The sequence below is a fragment of the Xylocopa sonorina genome, chromosome 8 (assembly GCF_050948175.1).
Source record: "Xylocopa sonorina isolate GNS202 chromosome 8, iyXylSono1_principal, whole genome shotgun sequence".
Lineage (NCBI taxonomy): Eukaryota > Metazoa > Arthropoda > Insecta > Hymenoptera > Apidae > Xylocopa > Xylocopa sonorina.
The window spans coordinates 4,396,579-4,421,850 of record NC_135200.1 but is presented as its reverse complement, the minus strand read 5'-3'; the positions used below and the strand labels follow the sequence as shown (position 1 = coordinate 4,421,850).

At 36.1% G+C, this 25,272-nt stretch overlaps 3 protein-coding genes across 4 annotated transcripts; 2 read left to right on the top strand and 1 right to left on the bottom strand.

Moving 5' to 3' along the window:
• The first annotated feature begins 746 nt into the window (after nt 1-746).
• On the top strand, nt 747-14,344 carry Ip3k1 (inositol-trisphosphate 3-kinase-like protein). Of its 2 annotated transcripts, XM_076898905.1 has the most exons (6): nt 747-864; nt 968-1,114; nt 12,343-12,633; nt 13,043-13,251; nt 13,598-14,069; nt 14,138-14,344. In XM_076898905.1, the coding sequence occupies exons 2-6, from the start codon at nt 998-1,000 to the stop codon at nt 14,342-14,344; spliced, it is 1,296 nt and encodes a 431-aa protein (XP_076755020.1). In that variant the 5' UTR covers nt 747-864; nt 968-997. The 2 variants fall into 2 exon arrangements, with proteins under 2 accessions (XP_076755020.1, XP_076755021.1); XM_076898906.1 differs by having other exon boundaries at nt 752-1,114; nt 12,327-12,633.
• A 1,169-nt stretch (nt 14,345-15,513) lies between these two features.
• Rad17 (Rad17 checkpoint clamp loader component) lies at nt 15,514-18,003 on the bottom strand. Its single transcript, XM_076898904.1, has 9 exons — nt 17,859-18,003; nt 17,303-17,699; nt 17,066-17,222; nt 16,884-17,006; nt 16,629-16,807; nt 16,284-16,370; nt 15,990-16,180; nt 15,792-15,910; nt 15,514-15,655 (listed from the first exon to the last, which is right to left on the bottom strand). Exons 1-9 carry the CDS (start codon nt 17,871-17,873, stop codon nt 15,544-15,546), a joined length of 1,380 nt encoding a protein of 459 aa, XP_076755019.1. The 5' UTR covers nt 17,874-18,003; the 3' UTR covers nt 15,514-15,543.
• A 4,460-nt stretch (nt 18,004-22,463) lies between these two features.
• Rnh1 (ribonuclease H1) lies at nt 22,464-25,221 on the top strand. The gene is made up of 7 exons (XM_076898891.1): nt 22,464-22,556; nt 23,048-23,084; nt 23,176-23,319; nt 23,418-23,532; nt 24,371-24,501; nt 24,578-24,842; nt 25,115-25,221. Exons 1-7 carry the CDS (start codon nt 22,538-22,540, stop codon nt 25,193-25,195), a joined length of 792 nt encoding a protein of 263 aa, XP_076755006.1. The 5' UTR covers nt 22,464-22,537; the 3' UTR covers nt 25,196-25,221.
• Nucleotides 25,222-25,272: the final 51 nt, after the last annotated feature.

The window sequence follows — 25,272 nt, the reverse complement described above, 5'->3', positions numbered from 1 at the left end:
AAAAATACTAATTTCCATATAAATTCCATTTGCACAGATACATCGTTCCTACAATTTCTCTTAAATCAGGCATTCGGTAACATTCTGCCCTGATCATTTTTTTCAGCACGTTCAGGTTTAAATATAATAAAGTCTATGTCACGTCTCAACTGCGCACGAGTCATAGTTTACTATATCTACAGAAAAGTGTATTGTATCAACGAATTTAATCGTAATTTACGAGAAAAACGAAGGGTTGTAACTTTGGCTTGAAGGTATATACGCATGCACGAGTACTACGCGAGCAGGAGTCGAACGCCGACGCAAAGTGGTGGGGGTAACGTCGAAGCGATAAAACTACACGTAGCTCTCTCCGCTGCTCAGTATGCATTGGGAAAGCGAGAGGTTATGAATAATCGTCGCACCATTTCTTCGGTCCGTTTACGCGAGAAAACGAGAAGGAGACACAGTTGTCAGTTCGTTAACCACGATACAACCCTGTCAATCACGAGCACCAGTATTTAACTCCCTCTGCAGGGTGGTTCAGTTTCTACTGTGCGTATGCAACATCGACAGTCTTAGACGCTTCTTCGATCGCATTTTAACGCTATCGGATTGTCACTGCGAAATTGTTCGGTTTCTCCAATCGCTAATCGATCGTTTCGAACAGTCAGCGTCCCGATACGTTCCACGATCGAATCGAATTGGATCGAAGTGAAGATACATCGAAATCTGTTATTTGAGAGACAATTTTCTTGCGGAGAATAAAAGAGGAGAATAATAGCGAAACGTTCGTCTGAGCGTGAAGAAATTCGCAGTTTAACGTTACAACGTCGGTAACCACACCTAAGGTAGCCGACGATGAGTTCGTGAGCGCCGATTGAGGTTAGCTTTACCCCTGGAATGATCGACGCCGATTCAAGTGCGTCCGTTTGTGCGTAGCGAGTGACAATTTTATTTGTATATACGCTTTGCGTTCGTGTCCCAGAGGAGTGCCAGTTCACAGAGAGGAATAATAATGTCAAGCAGTGTTTGCCACGCGCCCCTACCAGCACGAATGGAAGCATTCACCACGAGGCTCTGTCTCCGTGCTGTTGACCAATATGAGCGGCTTCTGCAAGCTCACTCCAACAAGGTACGTCTGTCAAACATTAATCGTTAGAGAAATACGTACCTCTCAGTTTCGTTCGTTTCAGCGATATTACCTTGCTGCAAACGCTATTGATTGTTTATGGAAGTACGAGAAACTTCGACGAGATGCTTTCGATTCGTAGGGTTTCGTTACGGCGAGATAACTGTTGCGATGGTAGATGCACTTTGTGTTACGATTCACGTTTTTCTTTAATTACTGTGCAATGTTTCGGTTGCTTCGTGCAGCTCTTTCTTGAATCGTGCATTTGGAACATTGCGTGCAGGACAGGATTAATGAATAATACACGTGGATTTGGTAAACATTTATAGTATTGCGATAATTGTAACAAATCACGAGTGTTAAATAGCAAAATTAGGCAGAACTTTACACAGCAGTGTATATAGAATGTTTCGTACTATGAGATGTTGAGTATCGTTGAGCAATTACAAGTCCATGGTTTTTATACTTACATTCTCCTGATTTATTATATAATTGCTTTTTAAATGACTGCATATTTTTTACAACGCAGTACCGTGTGGTTTCGAAACGTTTTACTTATAAAATATCTTAGCTATTAACCTTGCAAGGCGTTATTCGTATCTTTCCATATATCATTCACTGTCTTGTATTGTAAGTTGCAGCAGAATATTTAAGCATGCTCGGTTCACAGATAAGTACAAGGTGTCTTACCGTTAAAAAGTTACCCAGTAATTACTGTGCACAATCAATACAAAAGCTATTAGTACAGCTTTCATTTAGGTTATTATTGCGTCCGTAACTCGTTATGTTTTCGATATTTCGAAATTTCTATGATTGAAAAAGCTTATTTATCTATTTATGTATATTGAGTACAGATCATTGACCCATTGGGCGATGCCGATTTGCTTGAACAAAATCACTGTGAAAATAATTCTTGATAAAATAATCTGTATTCACGCAGGCCATCGTTAACGGTAACATCGTTCTTCAATCGTTTTTCAATTCGCCGTTATATTTCATTTCGCAGTATTTATCATTCCTTAGTACGTCTAGTCGAAAGCTCGCTTCGTTCGTGAGTAATTCTTAATTTTCCCTTTAGTTGATTTCCATTTTTCTGTAACAATTAAAGTATACAACATGCTTTTAATGGTACGTACAAACTATTAATGCAACACTAAGTAATGGAGATTTTTAAAAAATTCATTTATACGAGTATTTAAATTATAATAATTTTATAAGGTATTAAAATTGTTAATACTTGATGGAATAAGGACATATATTTTTTTCATATTAACTTTAAAACGCGTATTGATACGCACGTATTTTATCGTTAAATTATTGCCACGTATATCAATTAAATTACATGCTAATTAACTAATTACTAATGTGGACAGTAAATGGTTTGTTAATTTGTTGTTATTCGTAATATGCGATTATCGAGAAAAGTGGAAAAAATAAATTATTTTTAAGAAATGTAAGCTACCATCCAATTTAATTTTATACTTTAAACTAAGTGCCATACATGATTGAATGATACTGATAAAGAATAAAGAAGAGCTTCTTAAGCTTTTCTTATCCAATTACTGATTCTTACGACGACGTTAATCAGTTATTTCAACGAATAATATATGTGAAATAAATTGAAGTACACCGAGTGAATGCTATTCTTGGTACGTTTCAAACAATTATAAATTTATCGCCTATGTCCCCCGTGATATCTCATAATTGGTTAAATCAAGTTCCCTTGAACTTATCAGAAGAGAATTATAAATAATAAAACCTCAATTTATCCCCTATGCTCCTTCTCAGAAATCAAGTTTGTAGAAACTAATTAAGCTGATACATCTGGATGGAGCATACAACAGTAGCAACTGTACAGTTCAAAGAAGTCTTAAACATTGCTGAATGAAATCTGTGTTCGATACATAAATCTTTTTTAAATTGTACAATAATAATAACAATAGAATCCCCTTTTGTCTCGTTCCTCGTCAGAAGTATTTTGTAAAATACGCATCTTAGTTCGTTTTAGCCCTTGTAACACTGAATCTCACAAAGCGTATCTTCCACACGTCACAGGAATTATTCTACGCTGTTGCGGTCAAAAAAGCAAGTCTGCAATCGTAAATAAACGAGAGAATTGTATAACTCCGTATAGAAGAACGATTCGAATCCGATGAATAATCCAGACACCCAGAAATATCTTAATTTATTTAAGTCACGGTCTTCCGTTCATTCACTTAATCTAAAAATTTCCTATTCAAATGATTTCTCCGTCTGCTTCACCAACGCGAGGAGGAAAAAAACAAACAGCGGATACAATCGTCACATTAACTTAATTATTTTATTAAATTTACGAGGTACTCAATTTTATGCAAATCGTTGCCGTGAGTCACTGTATTACACATATGCGCGACCAAATTCGAAGAAATCGAAGGTTTATTTTAAAACATCAAGTTTTAACCAAATAAGCAAGCAGAAATTGAACGCTGCTTCGCACTATTCAAATGACTAAATTGCTACAACGTACCAAGAATGTGGTTCGCTTTTAATTTTCATTGCAACGGGAATTGTACATAGTCAATGATTTAACGCGTCCCCTGATCCAGTTATTAAAAAAACGATCGTTGAATTTTGTCATCGTGCACCGCCTTGAAATTTATTCATCATCTGGTTCCGTCCAAGGTCGCGTCTGTTCGAAATTTCGAAAGGCCCCCGTTAAATAATTTGCGATTGGATTCACATCGGATCAGACCGGTGTTTACATTATCGACATTTATGGACGAATCCAAGCGACGCGCAGACTGTGTACACGTATAATTAGCAATAAGTTTTTGACCAGAATCAACGGGAAAAAGCCAGCGCACTAAAAATACAGGACCGGTTTTACGGGGACTAATTTTACTTTTAACAGAGGTGTAACTTAGTTGCATGGACGCGCAGTGTGTCTCAAGACTGGTGCAGAACTTGGTAGAAGTGTTGTTCTACGCCCAAATACCAGTGAAATGTTTGGAATGAAATTTGTCGCTCGATAGAAAGCATTTCTTATTCACTTTTGATTTATTGTTGCTATAATAGTAAAGCTTAAGAGCTTAATTTGTAAGAGTAACATTGCAGTCACTGTATTCATTAGTTTTTGCAAGGAAGATTTCATCAGATTCTAATTGAAACTGTTTCAATAATTCATTTCCGACTTCGTTACATCCGATTGCTGCATAAAGAAGGAGTTTTTGTTTCTTTTGTTGACAACAATCCCTTTCTTTTATTCCATGCGCGATGCTTGAAAAAGTTAGTTAAACGTGAACGTTTCAACTCTATGCAATTAATCAAACTGTTCCATCTCGGCTTTTTCCACAATATTTACACATGCAGCGTGCTTGTTAGTAATTTAATTCCAATCATTGAGATTTCCATCGATTTCGATTGATTGATGAGATTCCTCACCAAACGCGTATCTTTGGTGATAACAAAGTTAAGGTGGTAAGATAGGGCGAGCACATCCCTAATCTTTGTTTTCATTTGAGATTCAATGAAAACTTAGTACCAAAACAGAGGCGAACGCGATCGCAATTTTTTTCTTTTTTTTTCTGCTTGACTTGTTTTCTAGTTTTTTCACGTTTGACCGACACTGTACATGTAATGCGGCGTAAACACACCGTGAAGGAATCAAAGTGTATACTCTTACTACGGAACAGACGACGTCAATCAGGGAGAATGTAATGATTTTAATAACTACACAGGCCACTAAATATGCATCCACTATCTACCTTTAAACACTCATTCCGTGTCTGTTATTTTTATTCGTTACAGTCTGTCGAGCAACTTTCCAAATTTCACGTTGATTTGATACCACCGTACTTTATTCGTGTACGCGATTCGACATTATATAACAAGTTATTTCGCCCTCACTTACACAGAATCCTGCAATTAATAAACTTTCATATATATCGAATAGTTGCACGCGAGGAAGAGAAGAAACAAGAATGAAAATTGAGATCCTCGTTTCACAATTTTTGCGTTATATGCTATTAAAATAAGTGATATGCAATACTCGTGAAACGATTCCTTTTTTAATAATTTCTATAATCGACGCATGATATTTATAATATTTGATAAAGCATTCATCAAAATCGCTCGTTATTTACATATACATGTTACGTATTTGCAAAATGGACGTCCGTCAACTAATTCATTGCTAATAGTTCGTCAAATATGTATTCGGAATATGGACGTCCGCCAACTAATTCAATGCTAATAGTTTGTTAAATACAAAAGCTGCTAGTATGTAAATCGATATTTCTGTTTAAAAAACAAAAAAAGTCGCGTCACATCGAGGCGTCGTGCATTAATCGACCTCTTTAGAAGAGACGATATCGACGCGTCGTTGCATCCTAATGTAAAATTGAGAAATAGCTAGAGGCACGGCGTGACACAATTTTGTCGGTGGATACCAACTGCACGCGTCGCTGTTCCGAAGTTGCGCTCGCAGCGCGATTACGTGCAGTGGGTCAACAGAAATTGACGGATTCGCTCGTTTTCAACCGGAAACTTCACCAACGCAAATACATTGGCCGAATTAGACGTTTTAAAATACGCACGAGTGCAATTAGCGTACATAAATCCTACGAAATTCTTCAATTCCGCTAAGATACTTGCTAAAAATAAAATAAAATTATAGCAAATCGATTAGTTACCGTTTAAGCATGCAGTAACCGTTGATGATGCAAAATGATATTTCTTACATATATATCTTGGTAACCTTTACGCATTTAGATATGTTTTCCCTTAAAATATTGCTAAAATAACCTGAACGTTGTCAAGAATTTGAGGAGTTCTATATAATTTCAGAAAGTATAGAAACATTTTTATGTTGTAGTCGTAATGAAGTGAATTTCATTACTTCTTTCTCCTAGTTTAATTGTATCCTATAGCAATTCCTTGCAGTTCGTTTCGTTTGTATTGGATGGCACAATTTCAAATATTATGAACTTCAACGTGTCAACTACACAAGCCTATAAAATTATCAGGATTACACTGTTATCGTTGCGATTGAGAATAATATTTAAAAACACAGATACTTCTAAACACCAATAAAGTAACAGCTTTACGCTTATCAAGTGCCTTACAGCCTTATCGCTACCATGCAAGCATGGTATACTCTAAACATAGTAATAATACACCGCATCGATTACATAAGCGCGGTCATAAATACATCGTTTAAGTTGGTTCCGCGCGAAGAACTCGAGCGCAGAAATCAATGATATTTGGGACATCGAGATGGTATAAACCAGTCTCGCATCATCCACGACTCGCTCATCCTGTCAAAGGATAGAATTGCAACGAGACAGAGGCATCTTTGTGTAGAAATCTCAATGTTCGCAACCATCGAAGCGATAACTGTTTGGTTACCACAAATCATGATACAGTAGCTACTTTCAGTCATACGAATTTATATAAATAGATTAAAGTTATTGCTTCGAAGGCAGTAATAATAGAAGATCGATTGATATTTTTAAACAAACATTACCAAATATTTAAGTTCATACAACTGAACTATTTTGATCTTAAGAACAACGTTACTCCTACTGTGCTAATATCGTCAAACGGAAGTTACGTGAAGATGTTAGAAAGTGGCTCTAGTATGAAATGAATCCATGAAAGCATTCGAACAATACTGATTTTTATATTTAATAATATATCGAATATATTTGAAACTAAAATATAGTCTTTTTACGATATTTTCTGCACAATTTGCTCCGTATACGTTGAAAGATTTACACGCTTACGTGCGAGCCTTAATAAAGAAATCGGTATTAGAATTCGCAAGACTTGTACGATCGTCACTCGAAACGGTACATGTCGATCAAGTAAATTAATTAAATATGCGTACGTACTTAGACGCGTAGATTGGGTATACTTTTTATAATTCAACTGTTTATAAACGCGGTCTACACACGGTAACAAGCACACAGTTTGATAGAAACCAGATTGCGAAACCGGATTGCAAAACCGTGTATGACTGATAAGAGGTCTTTTGCGTAAACGGGTATCGCTTTTTAAAATCCTGCAACGCTTCCTATGGAACTTGAAGTTATTTTAAACGTTCGCATCTGGAGATGAATGGTCGTTATGGTGGTAAGATGATGATACATTAAAATAGTATAAAAATAACGCGTGTGTCATTATATCTGCTAAAAATTTAGGATTGCAGACGAATGGTAAATTGTGAACGAGTCAAAGCGTAAGATTGATTCGTGGCCTCGCATAAATTATTTATCGATTTAAGGAGCAACGGTGTATTTTAAGTTTCTTTCAGCGATTTTCGCTCGTTTCATTGATTATCTATCGCGCAAATTGATTAATGAGAGTAACAGTTGAATAATCTAACTACGTTTTATCGAAAGTAAGATTCTTATTGGAGGTGAGAATTTTTACCGCAAAGACGAGATTCATTGTTTATGGAATAATTGAAATGATAATGGCTCCGTGGAAAAAACAGCTGTTAATTCGTGCATTTAAAGATTACATAATACGATAATGTTAACGATAAGTATGAGCATTAATTCGTTACACAATTATCCGATATGAACAAGAATGAAGAAAAATATTCCATCAAATTGGCTCGTCAACTGAGAATCACGCGAATTTGGGAGAATCCAGCATTGTTTCCTCAATCTACTTTTAGATAAAATGCAGAACGCAACAGTTTTTGTTTAGTTTCTTTGAGTTGCGCTTTCGAATCACGCCATAAAATAATTGACAAATAAGTTATTAATAGCTTTCCCCGCAGATTGGAGCGTTTACGCACGTATCATCGCCATTGACATCACACAGAATATTTTCTGCATATTAAATGCATATATTTTGCATACATCGATGCATTATTCTTGCATAAACATCCGCCGCCTATGAATAACAAACGAAACGTTTCGTGTATTGACGTTATCGTGTAAAGCATTATGCAAACACATAATCGAATCGCTTCTTAACGGCGATCGCGTAAAGTTAAGCCTGATTTATAAATTGTTTTTTTCCTGTGGGGTCACATTCGCCAGGGGGGCCTCATTGATCGACATTTGAGAGCCCCCGTTTGCCTGAAGCGACGCCAAGTAATACCGTACACGAACGCTCACTCACACATCATCCTATTGACGTCGCTCTGCTATTTAATTTCCGTGTCACTACAGTCGAGAAACTGACTTTCTATTCCTTTTTACGCATCTTACTCTTACGATACCACTTTTTTTTTCACGCTCTGTTTTATTTATTTTAAAACGCACCGTATAAAATTAAGATATTTCTCTTTTCTTAAACCACCATTCCCGTTTCTGTTAAATTCAAGATTACCAGAGTTTGAAATTCTGTTTTCCACATTAAATCCTATTTAGAGACTTTTTTTCTCCGGAACCGCATAAATCGTGCGTCTCTTTCTATATCCCCTTGCAGACATATAAATCATCCTTACAACGAAAACGGAATTGTATTTTACGCTCTAGAAAATCGTGAAATTAAAATTGTTAGAAATTGCATCGTCTTGGTGTTCTTCGTTTCGCACATTTCTACATCCCGGATCTCGATTCACTGTTGTTCATTTTCTCGTTTTTGTGGCGTTACATTGCCTGCGCCTGGGGCCAGAAACGTGGTTCATAGCGATGCAGGACAACCGAATTATCTAATCGTTGCTCAGCGTACGTATCCGTCGCGAAACATTGCTGGAATCACGAGACATTCGACCTCGCAACGAGACTTTTGATGGATGCCGCGAAAAAAAAGTTTCACGTCCACGAGGCGACTCGCGACGGATGAAAATTGAATGGCGCGCTAGAACCGTTTCAGTCGCACGTTCCATTAGAGCCGTTTCACGCTGACGGTTCCCAGACGCTTGTTGAATTTTCTTCAGCGGTCTATGTGGCGCCGTGTGCTTGTTTTCACGTTGCACACGGATCAGAACAGAAGTGTAGTTCTCATAATAGCTTCACTCACCGGCTGTTTGTGTACTCTACGCGTGATTTAACTATTTAACCGTAAATCCTTCTCTCGAACGGGGAAGAAATATGAAAATATATAAGAATGAGTGATAGGGCTTCCAAGTTGCTTTACTTAGACTTCGTTGCACATAATTTGCAGAGAACGTAACTTTAGAACTAATAATATCATCGCGATCTGCAAAATGTTGAACGAAAACAATCTTTTGTCTATCTCGTATAAAGAATCGTTAAATGACTAAAAAGGATATTATCGTAACACAACTTTATTTTGATAAAGTTTCTTATTTGGTAAATATTTAATTTACCATCAAAGTGATATTTGTCAGAAAGTAACGAATTTCAGCTTAATCATTTTCACCACGATCCTTTGTGTGTAATAACGTTTCACTGACTGTAAAGCTGTTTCGACGCAGACAGGAAATCCTCAGTGCGAAACCGCTGTTATTGCCTAACGACGATTCGGTCAGCTTTCACGAAGGAAACACGCTGTTGATCGTGTTTTTGATCAAATCGTTTTACAAGCGCATTGACGCACGTCAGCCGAGGTCATTGTCGCTCCCAGCTGGAATTTAGTCCGGTTGAAAATTTCATCGTTCGTTTTTATCGAGGACAATGTAAATTTACGGCGATAAACGTTTCGCGATTTCCCGATTGTTCGCGAATTTCTGCCCCTCTTTCGTCGGTTCTGACACACAGCGATTCGCTGACGAAAGCTTCGACGCGATCAAAACAATGGAGACTGTGCAGAAAATATTACACGCACAGTCGTATTCGTCATTATAATTCTATATCGACTAACGAATGATTTGTTAACTTTTATTCCATGAAGAAAAAACTTGGACTCACGAAACTTTGGATATTTTGTACAATTTTAAAGGTGATGATTTTGAAATTTCTTATCAATTTTGATGTGCAACGAATCTGCGTTATCATATTTCGAGCTGTTAAATGCTAAAACTGAAACGGTGCTCGATTGAAACTTATCTGCAACAATGCAATCTGAATACACCAGTGACGTCAATACTTTGTAAAACACGACTCTACTTACGAAACCAACGAGTTACAAGTTTCTTTTTCCTCGCGCTCGCCACGATGTAGCCGAAGGCTAAAACGAAGATACGTGATTCCTTGTTTGACACGTTTCTGCGGAACAAAAATCTACCCTTTATTACACGCAAGCAAGTAATTAACGTGAGACATCTGATAGAACGTTAATGGGTCGAGTTTATATCGCGAACAAATCGATACTTTAGTGCACTGTACGAATTTTGTTAAGTTCTTAAACAGATGGAATAACTGATTCTAGTTTCCATCGATGTCATTAATAATCGTAACGTCGCACGTTTATTTCGCGTTGCTTGCAAAACATTTTGCAATTGCGTAGTTCGTTAGTCAATCGCCGAACTTGCTGATGTCGAGACATTAATTCTCGCAACAACGCAATTCTTTATACAGTGGTCCAATTTACGCGGCGTGTTGCTTGCATAAATAGTTTCGAATGAAAAAATAAAGGTTTACATGCATATTGTAAATACGTTTACTTTCCATTTTATTTTTGGACCACATCGAACGAGGAACAAATCGATGGAATTTCATCTGCGTTTGAAAAGTACCACGCAAATCACGTGACGATGGTAGTTCGATTTCCATCGTGCCGCGATGGAGATCCGTTCTCTTACCACGTGCTCGGTTGTACGTACATATAGGTACGATAAATGCGTCGACCGGTTACACACGGTGTAACGACCCTCGAAAGCGTTTCATCCGCAATGCGTGCAATGCGAATCACGCCGGCGACGAGCCAATGAACAAATGTACGGCGTACATTTAGATCTGATTGGTCGGAAATAAACGAGCGGTGGTTATCACATTTCATAGCTTAAGAAAATTTAGGAGCGTTATTCATTGGAAAAGTAAAAGAATCTCGAGAGATTAATTAAATGTTATATAAACCTTTACGTGGTATTTAAGCCAAGCTGTTGGATGGTTGAAGAAAAAATTGTCCTTCTATCTCGTCTTATTCTTAATTCTATTGTAATGATTACGGGACTTCAGCATTCTAGGAATCAACAAAATGAATTATTCATACCGTAAATCTTAATAAATATCTGCTGATCGAAAGAAGATAAATACGTTAGATACGAGCCGCAATAATTCAAAGATGCAAATGCACGATAAGTCATTTATTTCCCACGAACAGCTCAATATTGTTGCGAGACGAAATCGCGTGGCGAGGAATCGCGAGACACGTTCTCGCGATGTCCTCACGTACGAACCTTGCCGGTTAGATTAAAATGAATGGCGTATCGCGAAATCGAATTCCGCAACGAGCCACCTGCCTGATCGAGGCACGCTTCCCGCCGCGATAATAACGTGCAGATAATAATAATACCAACCTTCGTCGCCCGAGGAAGTGCAATACCACCATTCATAGGTGTCGGACGTCTGTACAGGGTGTATCGAGACGAGTGGTAGAAAAAATGGTGATAAGATACTCTTTCGACTAATACACTTGCGATGTCATCCGGTAGAGTTCACGAGAATTCGAGAAATTATTCGGAACGCATCATATTCTACGAATATATGAAATAATATAAATCGAAAAGGAACGATTGCACTGGGAACTGTGCATAAACACTTGCTCCCTTAACTACGCGTTTCCTTCAATTTTAAACTCCGCGCACACTCAGTGTGCATATTCCATCTGCTTGGTTCCGGTTGACAATTTATGCACAATTGCCTGAACGTAACGCGCGTCAACCGTTCAATTCTACCAATCGTGGCTGTTCTCCTCTTGACGCTCGATCCAACGAGCATACGTGACGCATTATAATCGGATTAAGCGTTAACCACCACGCAGCAATTAGCACGGGCCACTCGCGGCTGATAAAACTCAATTATACGGGACCCTTACTACCGACAGATTTCGATTTCGCTGCGTGCTCGTAGTCACGTGCATACTGCACACGCATCCGCGCTGCATTTGCTTAAAATTACTCTCGAAGTTGACGCAAAGATATTATCCCCTGGAATTATCTAAATACATTTTAGAATACGCTCGATCGTACATTTTCATGGAACAGCAAAAGGAGGGTAGCATAATGATATAATTCAATATAAGTTCCAACGTCGATACAATCATATTAACAGTTTTAATGTTAACAAATTTGCTTGGAACGCAAGCTCTTTATCGTATAATTGTTTGGTCTGTTGATATTGTAATCGTTTCGGTTGGATTAAATTCTTAGTAGATTCCTTTGGTTACAGACCTCGAGCAAGGAGCAAACTCGGCTGAACCATAATTCGAATCACAAGGAGCACCGGAGGCAAAAAGATGCTTCGTCGTCGAGCAGCAGCACCTACAGCGCCTTCCGTCAATGGCGAAGGGGCACCTCTATGGGCTCGAGCCGGTCCAACAGTGTCGGTTCTACACCGACCGGAGCCCCTGCCAAGCTGCCTAATGATCCAGCTACGATGCAGAAGATGGAACAGTTCCCTTTGGTCCTCTCCGACATCACTATGCCGGAAGAGGATCTTTCCTTGAAATTTCTAGCGCTGGTATATACTTTTTTCCATCCTCTCTACACGTACCACTTATCTTCTTTAAGTTAACGCAAGAGAAACTACAAATTTTAATAGTAGAAAGAATTCAAAAGGAAGAATCATTAGTCTCGATGAATTTTAAATTGGAATAACATGAAAGATTTGCCTGCACAAAAGTTTTGGCAATTCGGTAAAATGATAAATGCAACCTGATAATTTAAACAAATTATAACATGCATCGCATTGTTAGCGGTGTCGTTCAGTAGAATAGGTTCCAAGAAAAAAGGAAAATATTAAATAAAATAAATGTTGCCTGTTGTATAATTCTGATTATCACATAAATCTCTTTCTTTGGTTTTAAGTAATCTATATTAATTATACATAAAATTATGAAGTTCGTTATTTATACTTTCTGTTCTTGCAGAACGCCTTGGATTTAACAGCGCCAGCCAGTGACGTCTTATTGAAGAATAGATTAAAGTCTTGGTTTCAATTATCTGGGCATCCAGATGGTTTTGCTCCTGCTGGTCCTGGAACGGTTTGGAAGAGAAAGACGGGAGGTGCGGAAAATACAGAGAGAATCGTTTACGAAGCGCTTAGCAAAGACAAAGAATTACGAGATTGCATACCAAGGTAAATAAACAATTGCGAACCACTTGAATTGATTTCTTTATTGTAGCTAGTCTATTTTTGTCTGGAAAGCTACTGACAGTCTGCTGTTATATTTTGATACTTTAGAGTTACCAAGACACTAGCAGAGAATAAATAAATTATCGTGCAATTTAATGGTATTATTTATTTTATTAAATTATATTTAATAATATAGTTTATTATTAATATTTACAATGTATAAGAATAGAAATATATTATTAAAACTTTTAAAAACATAGAAGATGTCACTTACATACAAGACAGAAAATTTGTAGAAGATATATTTATCTTTTCAGTATTTTTAATTTTGCTTTCGTTTGCATTGTAGATATTATCGCGAAGTGGAGTACAAAGGTGACACGTTCATCGAGCTACAGGATTTACTGTTCGGTTTCAACGAGCCTCATGTGATGGACATCAAGATGGGCACGCGAACGTTCCTCGAGTCTGAAGTGTCGAAGACCACTGCGAGATCGGATTTATACCAAAAGATGATCAGTGTCGATCCAAACGCACCTACAGCGCAGGAGCACGAGCAACGAGCCGTGACTAAATTGCGTTACATGCAGTTCCGCGAGCAACAGAGCTCGACCTGTAGTCACGGGTTCAGAATCGAGGCTATGAAATTACCTGGTGCACCGCCGATCACCGACATGAAGAAAGTCAAATCGCATCAGGAGGTGCTCGACACTATGAAACTGTTCCTTGGAACGCGCGAGGCCACTCGTGAGAAACTGCTAGCACGGCTAAAGTATCTTCGTTCGAAGTTCGAGGCATCTGAATATTTAAAGACTCACGAGGTTTGTATCGCGTGAAGATGAAAATCGAAACGTTTCACAGAATGTAACATGTACGATTTAATTTCTAGATAATTGGTAGCAGCATCTTCATAATCTACGATAACGATAAGGTTGGCGTTTGGTTGATCGATTTCGGGAAAACGCGAGAATTACCAAATGGACATAGGGTAACGCATAGGAAACCGTGGGAACAGGGCAACCACGAAGAAGGTTTCCTCTTTGGCCTCGACAATCTCATTTCTACGATAGAAGAAGTGGAACTTTCAAAGCCGTAGTTCCCGTCTAACGACTATTTCATTCATAAAATCAACTTGTATAAATATTCTACACTGGTCTCATTCTATCCACTGAAAGATGGTGCATAAATTTACTCTCTCTCTAACAGTGCACTGTCCAAGTTATCTTCCACCACTATTGTATGTGTTCATATTGACACGGAATTGTCGCGAATATCTTATATGGTATCCCATGCTTCCTTCTACAGCTATTGACTTGTCTTATTAAATAATGGATAACTACTCTCGTTAACTATTTACATTTGTAGGTTATACACCATCGTTCAGTGGTCCTACTGTAGCAATTTTTGCCGTGAATTATTGTATTGATAAAAAGAGCGAGCAACGTTGGAAGAATTGCCCAATGTTCTCTCTGAGATACGTTTCTTTGCGTATTTTGTAAATACTTGTTAATACAGTTAATGATTTGATTACAGTTACTACTGAAAACCTTTTAGCGTCTATGCATTGTAGGGAATTAAAAATAATGAGATTGTTCACGAAATATGAATTACTCGACAATTTGAAAACAATCGCTGTTGTAAATGTACGATAAGAAATATTTAAAGCGGAAGACTGCTTGTTATTGCATTTTTTTCTACGAACTATTTAACCGACAGGGAAATTTTTATACGCATTATGATCGATCTACATAGCATATTTGTCGCGCGTACAAAATTTACATTAATGTACAAATATATAGTTAACTAAATATAACCATTTAATTATTTATGAAAAATAGCTAGATTGTAAGATACATATATATATTTTTTAAGTGAAATACTCGCTGACGAACAATTTTGTGTAGAAATGTTGTATTAAATTATTCTGTTCTCTAACTGCCAAGAATTTTATTAGAACGAATATTTATAACAAAGCATTTCAATTAAGACGTATAAATTATAATAAAATGTATTTTTACTGTAATTCGCGCTAACGTTTGTTTTTTGCATTATATATATAATACTGATTGTTATACGCTAAATTATAATAAGCAAAAGTAAAATATAATATAAAACAATATTATTCAACAATGTATGCAAGAATTTAAGAAACTGTAAAAAGAATTCTAAGCAAATTTTGAGTCGTTCAATTTCTATCGATATTATATTTTACATTTACAGTTCTAATAGAAAATAATAAATAAATATACAGGATACCTATTCCATATTTTTATAATGTTAACTCACGAATTTTTGTTATTCGATAACGTCTTCAATATCAACATCGGGCAATTGTATCATACTTTCCGATTTTGGTTTTATTATAGACTCGTACCATCGAACTTCTGAAGTTGCCAAGCATCTTCGTCTGTGAACAATATTCCAATCACATATAATTTATATACTTATAGATAATACGAACAAGCTATAAATAATTTGTTATTACTATGTAGTGCTACGAATTTCGTAAAATGATTAACTATTGTAATGTTTGATATACTAACACATTAGTCCGATCACTTTGTGGTTTCCTTACAGGATTCCATCCAGAAACCGGCTTATCGTTAGCTACCATCAGGCCTCGGATACAGAAAGACAAGGTAACTTTATTTAAATTAGTATCCTGAAATTTCAATATAAAATTGCATTGTATTTAGAAATGTCTCATAAAGTCTACATGAAAGAAAGTTTAAAAGACTTACTCGCCACTCGGCATTCAAAACATCAGCTAAACTTAAAATATCCGCGCAAGCATTCGCTTCTTCTATTCCTCTAATGGTATTCAAATAATTTTCTTGAAGAAAATTCACAAACGTTGTTGCCTGCGACTGGAAAAAAGCTGCTATTTCATCAGGATCATGTGCGAACTTCCAACTGTTTTCGATTTGAATTCCTATAAAAAAAAAATTTATATATATCATAATTTTTCTGTAACATCCATTGTTCCTCCAATTTATTGCGTATCCATGTAAGGTTTGCAAATAATATTTACTAACTCTTTGGATTAATTACTCGGCCAACACCGTGGAGAAGACCTAAACTCTCTTCTCGAGTGCTACAGTCATTTTCTTGTTCCTTGGGTACTAATGGATAAAAGAAGTGTTTGAGGATACAAAGCATTTATATCCACAGGAAATAAAAATACAATATAGCCTCCTGCATCGATATTAGAATCTATAATGCGTTACACGTCTAAAGAAACTGCCTCCATTAGATCGAAATATTGTCGCAAAAAAATTGCCATTTATTGCACGTATAAATGTTAGAATGTTAAGATATTAATATCGAAGATAGGAATGCAGAAGACTTTACTGTATATTATAGTGAGTTACTGTAGTTACCCTTTAATGAAATGAAGATAAGATTTAATATAGCGTTTCTAATATCACCTACGCTATTTGATAATATTTCATCGACTTTATGTTGCGTAACGTGTAGCAAGCGTCCGCCGGTTGAATTTAAAATACTGGCTATTCGCTTCAGAGCAGTTTTCATTGCGGCTTGCGTAACAGAATTTACGCTAGATGAAATACACACAGAAAATTTGATATAAAGTATTTACAAGGTAGAAGAAAATCTGATCGAATTTAACTTACTTAATTGAAACAATGCCAAATTTATCTCTTACGTCGGATGGAAATAATGTTGGGAGTAATCTTGAACTTCCTGGCTCTGTGCATATGAAAACTATAGGTTCTCTTCCGATTTCATAGTATCTCCTAAAAATTTGAATGAAGTACAATTACATTTTAATTGGAAGAGTAGATAAGTAACTTACTCTAAAAGGGAAAAGAAACTTTCTTTTTCTTGAAGGAAGACGTATGGAAATTCTTTCACAATAAGTATGCGACTAGAATAGTTGGTCAAAACTGAACTATATCTAGTGGCTCTAATTAGAAATTCTTCGAATCTATCCCCTTGTCTCATTATCCTATCTGTAAAATTAATTCTTACATTAACTTTTAGCTAAACAAAATGATGCATTATTTGTATAGCAATTTATAATGATAATTACTGTTCTCATCCATAACTTGATCGATGGGAGTGATCCATTCTGTAACTTGGAAGGCATTTTCTTTGGCAAGAACTTTTATTGCTGCTGTTTTCCCACAGCCCGATGGGCCAGATAAAATCAATGCAGCTGGTTTGCCTCTTTTTACTTTGTACTTCAACCAATCTAATATCTCTTGTCGTTTCTGTCTGCTGACCACTAATTCTGATGAATTTTTTGGTTCGCATGCTTGGAATAACACAGAAAGGTTAGTGACATCCCTCTTCTTAGGAATTATATCGCAGATGCTTGAAGATGAGGAACTGCTGGTTTCTAACGTTTGTGAAATGGTACGTTTAATTTGTGGTGTTTTCTCAAAGGATTCGAACTCGAAAGATGGCATTAACCAGCTACTGTTTTTCTGGTAATTAATAAGAAGGCAATTATTATCAAATACATGCTTTCATATTCCAAACATTTCTATTTGTATATATTCTTACATACACATATTACATTTGCTTACATGTTGTGTGTTTAATTTATATTTCAGATTAAGAGTAGAATTTTGTAGAAAACATACCTTTGACATTGTCATACTGTGATACAAATAATGTTTGCATTAATAATCTAGCAACTTAATTTGTTACAGTAGAAAAATATGTTATGACAATAAGTAATGTAATAATATTTCATCAGTGCGTGCATAGTTTGCTCTGATAGTCGAATGTTTTCTCCACCATAATCTGCCGTGACCATAGAATAGTGGCGGCCAAAAGTGGCGCATTATAGTCTTGCATCTACCAATTCTTTTGAAGTAGGCGCCACAAACGAATCCATCTTCATATTCTCAACACCTGACTGATCACAGTTCAGTTCATAGTCTTTTTACTCATCAGTTCGACTTATTTTCTTGATAGTTTAAATAGAGAGAAAGAGAGAAAGAAAGAGAGACTGGCTTAAATTAATTAATTTAATTGCGTGATTGAGTGTGTTCCTCTTTTTCCCTTTAGAGTAAGCTTCTTTTCCCTTTCAGAGTAGTAAGTAAAGTTACTTGTCTACTTTTCTAACTAAAATTGTAATTGTAATTCATCCGAATTTATAAAAGGTACTCTGAAATTAAAAGAGACCCAATAGTGTCTACTATTATACGCATAGAAGTATGAAATGCAAAATTATTCTACTTCAAATATTATGTCCCTAATCCCTATTTTTCATCTCCAACCATAAACGTAAGAAGATAAGAGAGGTGATCGAGTTGTATAATTCGACGCGAAAATAATTGGCGATGGTATGCAAAAGGTGAGGAGGTATATTATTCGTGTTACAAATCAATATGAAATCATCATCATTATGAATCATTATTTTAAGCCATTATTGTTATTAATCCTTTGCACTTGGATATCCAGATTCTGAAGGGACATTAACAGCAATTAATGATTGCGCAAGTAAAACTTATCCAAGCACAGTTTTCTGAGAAATGCATGTTTCCCTGAAGTTTTCCACTGAACTGGAAATTTTTTGCTGCCGGGAAAAGTTAGCAATAGAAATTATTGCTAAATCAATGCCTGGAATGGAGCTGAGTGCAAACTCATAATTTCCTTTAATTTATTTTAAACTGATTGTTATATTATATTATATTTTCTTATTTATGTTACAGGAGTATTACGCTTACATCACTCATTCAATTGTACCGCCAACGCAAAAATCATTATATTATAAGTATAATACGTTTATACCATTATAAAATACAATTAAATTGTGATTTCATGTATATATTATTTATTTAATAAATAAAATAATTATTTAAACGGAATACAATAAGTCTTGTCATTATCCTCTAACTCCAGCACTCCCAGAAAGACCAATACCAATCCTTGAACGAAAAAAAACTCGTAAAAAATAGCCCTGATCCCAACTAAATTACTCCTCATATGTTATGTTCTCCTGATACAAAGTCGGATTTTCAAGATTTTGATCGAAAAATTGGAAAAGTATCAGGAGAACATGACGTCATAGGAGGTATGCCTGCCACTTCTAGGAAAATGACGTCATTTCCAAGAATCGCTGAAATTCCAGGAATTCTCGATGACGTCATTTCCAAGAAGTGGCACTATTCGGATACCTCCTCATATGTTATGTTCTCCTGATACAAAGTCGGATTTTCAAGATTTTGATCGAAAAATTGGAAAAGTATCAGGAGAACATGACGTCATAGGAGGTATTCTTGCCACTTCTAGGAAAATGACGTCACTTCCAAGAATCGCCGAAATTCCAGGAATTCTTGATGACGTCATTTCCAAGAAGTGGCACTATTCGGATACCTCTTCATATGTTATGTTCTCCTGATACATTTCCGATTTTTCGACCAAAATTTCCAAAAATCGACAATGTATCAGGAGAACATGACGTCATAGGAGGTATTCTTGCCACTTCTAGGAAAATGACGTCACTTCCGAGAATCGCCGGAATTCCAGGAATTCTCGATGACGTCATTTCCAAGAAATGGCAAAACTCCGATACCTCCTATGACGTCATGTTCTCCTGATACATTTCCGATTTTCTCGATCGAAATCCCAAAAATCGGACTTTGTATCAGGAGAACATGACGTCATAGGAGGTATCCGAGTTTTGCCATTTCTTGGAAATGACGTCACCAAGAATTCCTGGAATTTCAGCGATTCTTAGAAATGACGTCATTTTCCTAGAAGTGGCAAGCATACCTCCTATGACGTCATGTTCTCCTGATACTTTTCCAATTTTTCGATCAAAATCTTGAAAATCCGACTTTGTATCAGGAGAACATAACATATGAGGAGGTATCCGAATAGTGCCACTTCTTGGAAATGACGTCATCGAGAATTCCTGGAATTTCAGCGATTCTTAGAAATGACGTCATTTTCCTAGAAGTGGCAAGCATACCTCCTATGACGTCATGTTCTCCTGATACTTTTCCAATTTTTCGAGCAAAATCTTGAAAATCCGACTTTGTATCAGGAGAACATAACATATGAGGAGGTATCCGAATAGAGCCACTTCTTGGAAATGACGTCATCGAGAATTCCTGGAATTCCGGCGATTCCTGGAAGTGACGTCATTTTCCTAGAAGTGGCAAGAATACCTCCTATGACGTCATGTTCTCCTGATACATTGTCGATTTTTGGAAATTTTGGTCGAAAAATCGGAAATGTATCAGGAGAACATAACATATGAAGAGGTATCTGAATAGTGCCACTTCTTGGAAATGACGTCATCGAGAATTCCTGGAATTTCGGCGATTCTTGGAAGTGACGTCATTTTCCTAGAAGTGGCACGAGTACCTCCTATGACGTCATGTTCTCCTGATACATTGTCGATTTTTGGAAATTTTGGTCGAAAAACCGGCAATGTATCAGGAGAACATGACGTCACAGGAGGTATCCGAATAGTGCCACTTCTTGGAAATGACGTCATTAAGAATTCCTGGAATTACCAAGAACCCCTGTGACGTCATCAAACTTGGATTTTCAAGATTTTGGTCGAAAAATTGGCAATGTATCAGGAGAACATAACATATGAGGAGGTATCCGAATTGTGCCACTTCTAGGAGAATGACGTCATTTCCAGGAATTCTCGAAATTCTTGGAATCAAGGCGCGAAGATACGCCAACTCATTTATTTGGGTTCGAGGGCTATTTTTTACGAGTATTTTCTCGTTTAAGGATTGGGATTGGTCATTCTAGGAGTGCTGGTCAGGTTTTAAATGATTAAACAATTAGGTAGCAATAACTAAATCTTTTATTGTAACTTTTTGACAATACAAAGAAAATGTTCTTACAAGCTAATTTTTAGTTTATAAATTTAGTTTTGTAGAGGTATAATGTAAAAGAAGGAAAAATGGATATTGTCAGTTGATTCGGTCGAAGAAAGGCACTTCAACGATAGTACACAGTGTTCTATGCTATATCTTTAACTCTACGGTGTTACTCTGCTCTCTTCTATTTCTTTTCTTAATCTGTTTCTCTGCTCCTTTCACCAGGTGTAGTATCAGCTGTAAAAATTTGTCACCCACGTGAACTACTCGTTGACGAACAATATTGTGTAGAAATGTTATATTAAATTATTTCTTTAACTGCTATGAATTTCATTAGAACATACACCTTATAAACACCCTTTGTTTCAAAAGATTGCCATCGTGGTTTCGTTAGATTTTATTATATAATAACATACAATGGTTAAAAATTCAGCGGATGTCAAATTCTGGTACTTCTCATTTATCTTCTTGTGGCTTCCTCGCTTTCTTCATTCACGCTTCCTCCGTGTTACTATCTTCACTTCAAATTACAGCCATGACACTTCTGTCTGCATTGCTACCACGTGAAATACCATAACAATTTCAAAATACCTCCAACTTTAATAGTTGACTTCACCCTTTAAATGTTGATCATTGCCAATTAAAAAAAATATGTGTCTTACATTTTCTTCTACCCTACAAGTGTACTAAGTTTCAATAAAATCGATAAGTAACAGAAAGGTAAGTATTCCTGTTGGTCTCGATGATAAACTCGAACACTCCACGAGTATAGTATTTCCGTCTAAAATTCTCTTCACTATCTACCCAGATAGTATGTCTTGACAAACACACAATGCGGCCGTTTAATTTCACTCTTAGATACGATTACCTTTCTCATCTGTCTAGATAATATGCCTTAATAAACGTATAATGGAGTCTTTGAATTTCGTTCTTCGATTGTTCGATAAATATACCTATATCGCATTACAATCGAAATCATGCTCAAGCGATAACGCGACGATTTAAACGTCACGTGTACTGCAACCGATTAAGGCATACGGTTTTAATATTTTCTGCTGGTTTTTTTAATGCTTGTAGATGACGTTTGAAAGCATACTTACTCACTTGCATATTTACTTTTTCTCAATTAAAATCGTTACTCTTCTTTACATCCTCGTTAACCCTTTCTTCCCCCTTTTAGTCGCCTCTTACGACAAGCAGGGAATACTGTGGGTGTATTCTGATCCCCACCGCACAGGGATTATTATCGATTACATATATAATGGTTGAAATAGTCCTATATCAATTTATTGTATCAAAATTTGTTAAGATTAACTGACATTTCTCAATTACAAAACTAAAATGTGAAATTTGAATTTCGCGCGTATTTTTTCAGGTACTTCTACCACTACATCAAGGTAACACAAAATCCTACAAGATAATGAGTTTATCCTGTTGTACACCTTGCTAATAATCTTTCTTCGTTTGTTATGACCTTTGTGTCATGTGGTATCCTTGACAACAAAGGCACAGAACGCGAAGAAGGAATTGGAGAGAAGGCAAGCGCGTTCGAAGGGTCTTTAAATGTTCAAAATTGTTTTACGCGCTTTTTGAGGTTAAAGTGATAAGTAAATACTCGATAATTTAACGAAAGTACGTTCATGCGTATTATAAAGTCTATTTGTATTCGAAAGGAAAAGAAACGAATTAAATAGAAAAGCTTTACTCGTATAATTATAACTTTGAGTTATGTTAGGTAACTTTAATTAGGGCATTCACAAGTCCTAATCACTTTATAAAATCGTTCTATTTTAACATCATTTGTCTGTTTTTAATTTTATATGTACTGTACTTTAACTTAAAAAAAATTTTTCAAAATTCATTCTATTAATAAAATAAAATCGCGATACAAAGAACAATTATATATTTAAAATTGCAGTAAATGATTATAAGAAGATTTTTTAATACTATATTGAACAATATGACTACATATTATGCAGTTGCCAAAGGTCGAAAGCCTGGGATTTACAAGACATGGTAATAAATTCTAATATTTGTAATGTTTCGATCACTATTAATTTTCTAATACATGACAATTCTATTTCAATAATGCCATCAAACAAACAAGGAACGAATGCAAACTGCAAGTAAACCAGTTCTCTGGTCCTGTTTTTAAAAAGTTCAATTCACAACACGAGGCAGAAGAATTCATCAAACAAAATACGGGTCAAGGAACTAATAAGAAGCAAACAATAGCAACATTTGGTAAAAGGTGCATGGTAATCTTTGTTTTATATTCAGATAAAAGAATAATACTGTAACAATTAGGCTAAATAGAAAGCAATATTTTAACTTAGCGAATACTTGCAGATCACATCCACAAATAGAGAAACCATCAGAAGTGGAAAACAAAAAACCAGCAGCAAAGAAATTGAAACAGGATAATTCTGAAGAATGTAAAAAAACAATTTACATTGAAAGTAAGGTAGGTATTTATGTACATAATTTTGTATATATAGATATGTATATTTTGTATATGATAGAATAAGGTAGTTGAAAGCTTTTCAATCAGTTTGTACAGTTCTTTTTTAATGTCCTCAATGTGTGACATCTGACTTAGAAAGAAACTTACCAATCCAAGGTGAATATGTATTTGTTATTTTGTAGCGGCTAGCAACGAAGTACAATAGAAGACCTTTTTCGGTTCAAGCGGCTGGCACGATTTATGGTGTGCGCGGCAATAAAACTATTTGTGAGGAAACGTCCTTAGCTTTTAATTTTCTCCAAGTGTATCAGTAATACATTTAGGTTCGCGGCCTCAATAGCACATACGGTTTCCATAAATCGGGGATTTCTAAAGGGACTTACGGTCAAGTGGCCATAATCTTAACGTAAAAGATACCAGACCCAGCAGAAATCCTGCTACGCCGCGAAATGTTTATTAGTCGTAGACAATCCCCTCGAACGCGCTGTCGCCCTTCCAAGGAAACGCGCTAAGGGCGCAAGAAGAGGCGGCACGGAAAATAAACAAATGCACGATTGGCTAATACCGAAGCGGCTGGCTTAGCCAATCGTGAGGGTAAAAAAATCGTAAATAGACTCTGCTGGACGACGGATGTTTCTGAGAAGATCAGTTCATCTGGAGATCTCGAGCATTTCGTTTCGCAAACGTAAGATCGTCCATCCTGATCTCCACAGTTTTATAAGTACATATTAAAGTGTGAAAATCGAAGTGCAATGTCCGGAAATGTAATTATACGCATGACTATTCGAAGAAAAAATTTCATATTTTATGTTATTTTGATAAATTATTAATTTTACAGAAAGTAAATGGAGAGTTTTCCGTTGACAACCGCGGCTACGTCAATGTATATACAGACGGTGCTTGTAGTTCAAACGGTGGCAAAAATCCGCGAGCAGGCATTGGCGTTTGGTTCGGTGATAATAATCCTTTGTACGTTGTGCATATAATTTTTAATTACATTCATCTAGTTCAACGTAAAAATTGTGCTTGATAATTTTAATTGCAGAAATGTGTCTGAACCAGTTATTGGTCGGGCAACCAATAATATGGCAGAAATTCAGGCAGTAACTGTAGCAGCCAGACAAGCACAAGAAGCAGGCATTAAAAATTTGAAGGTCAATACAGACTCAAAGTTTCTCATTTCTTGTGCAAACGATTGGATGCCAAAGTGGAAAGCCAATGGATGGAAAACAGCGAGTAACAAACCAGTTATAAATAAGACTGAGCTGTTAGAAATGGAACAAGCTCTCAAGCCTTTAAATGTTGATTGGGTAAATAATACAGATAATTTGCATTGTATAAACTATAAAAGATAATATTATAACATTTTAAGTTTTCACATGTGATTAGAGTATAAATATTTGTGCAGAAAAGATGCACTTGAAAATGTGTATAAAAATTGAGTAGAAATTAGTTTTATTTTCTAAAAATGATAGTACATTTTGATTTGGATACTTTTCACATATATTTTTAATACTATAAAAGGATTAATTCTATATTTCATAACTGGTTTATAATCAGTATCTGAATTTCTTTGTTTCAGAATCATGTCAATGGCCATGTCGGAATATATGGAAATGAAATGGCTGACCAATTGGCAAGGAAAGGCTGTTCAAGATATTAAGGACTCTTGTATGCACGAAATATTATTTGATTGAATAGTATTTGCTGGTATCTGTTTTAAGTTATAAATTAGAACGT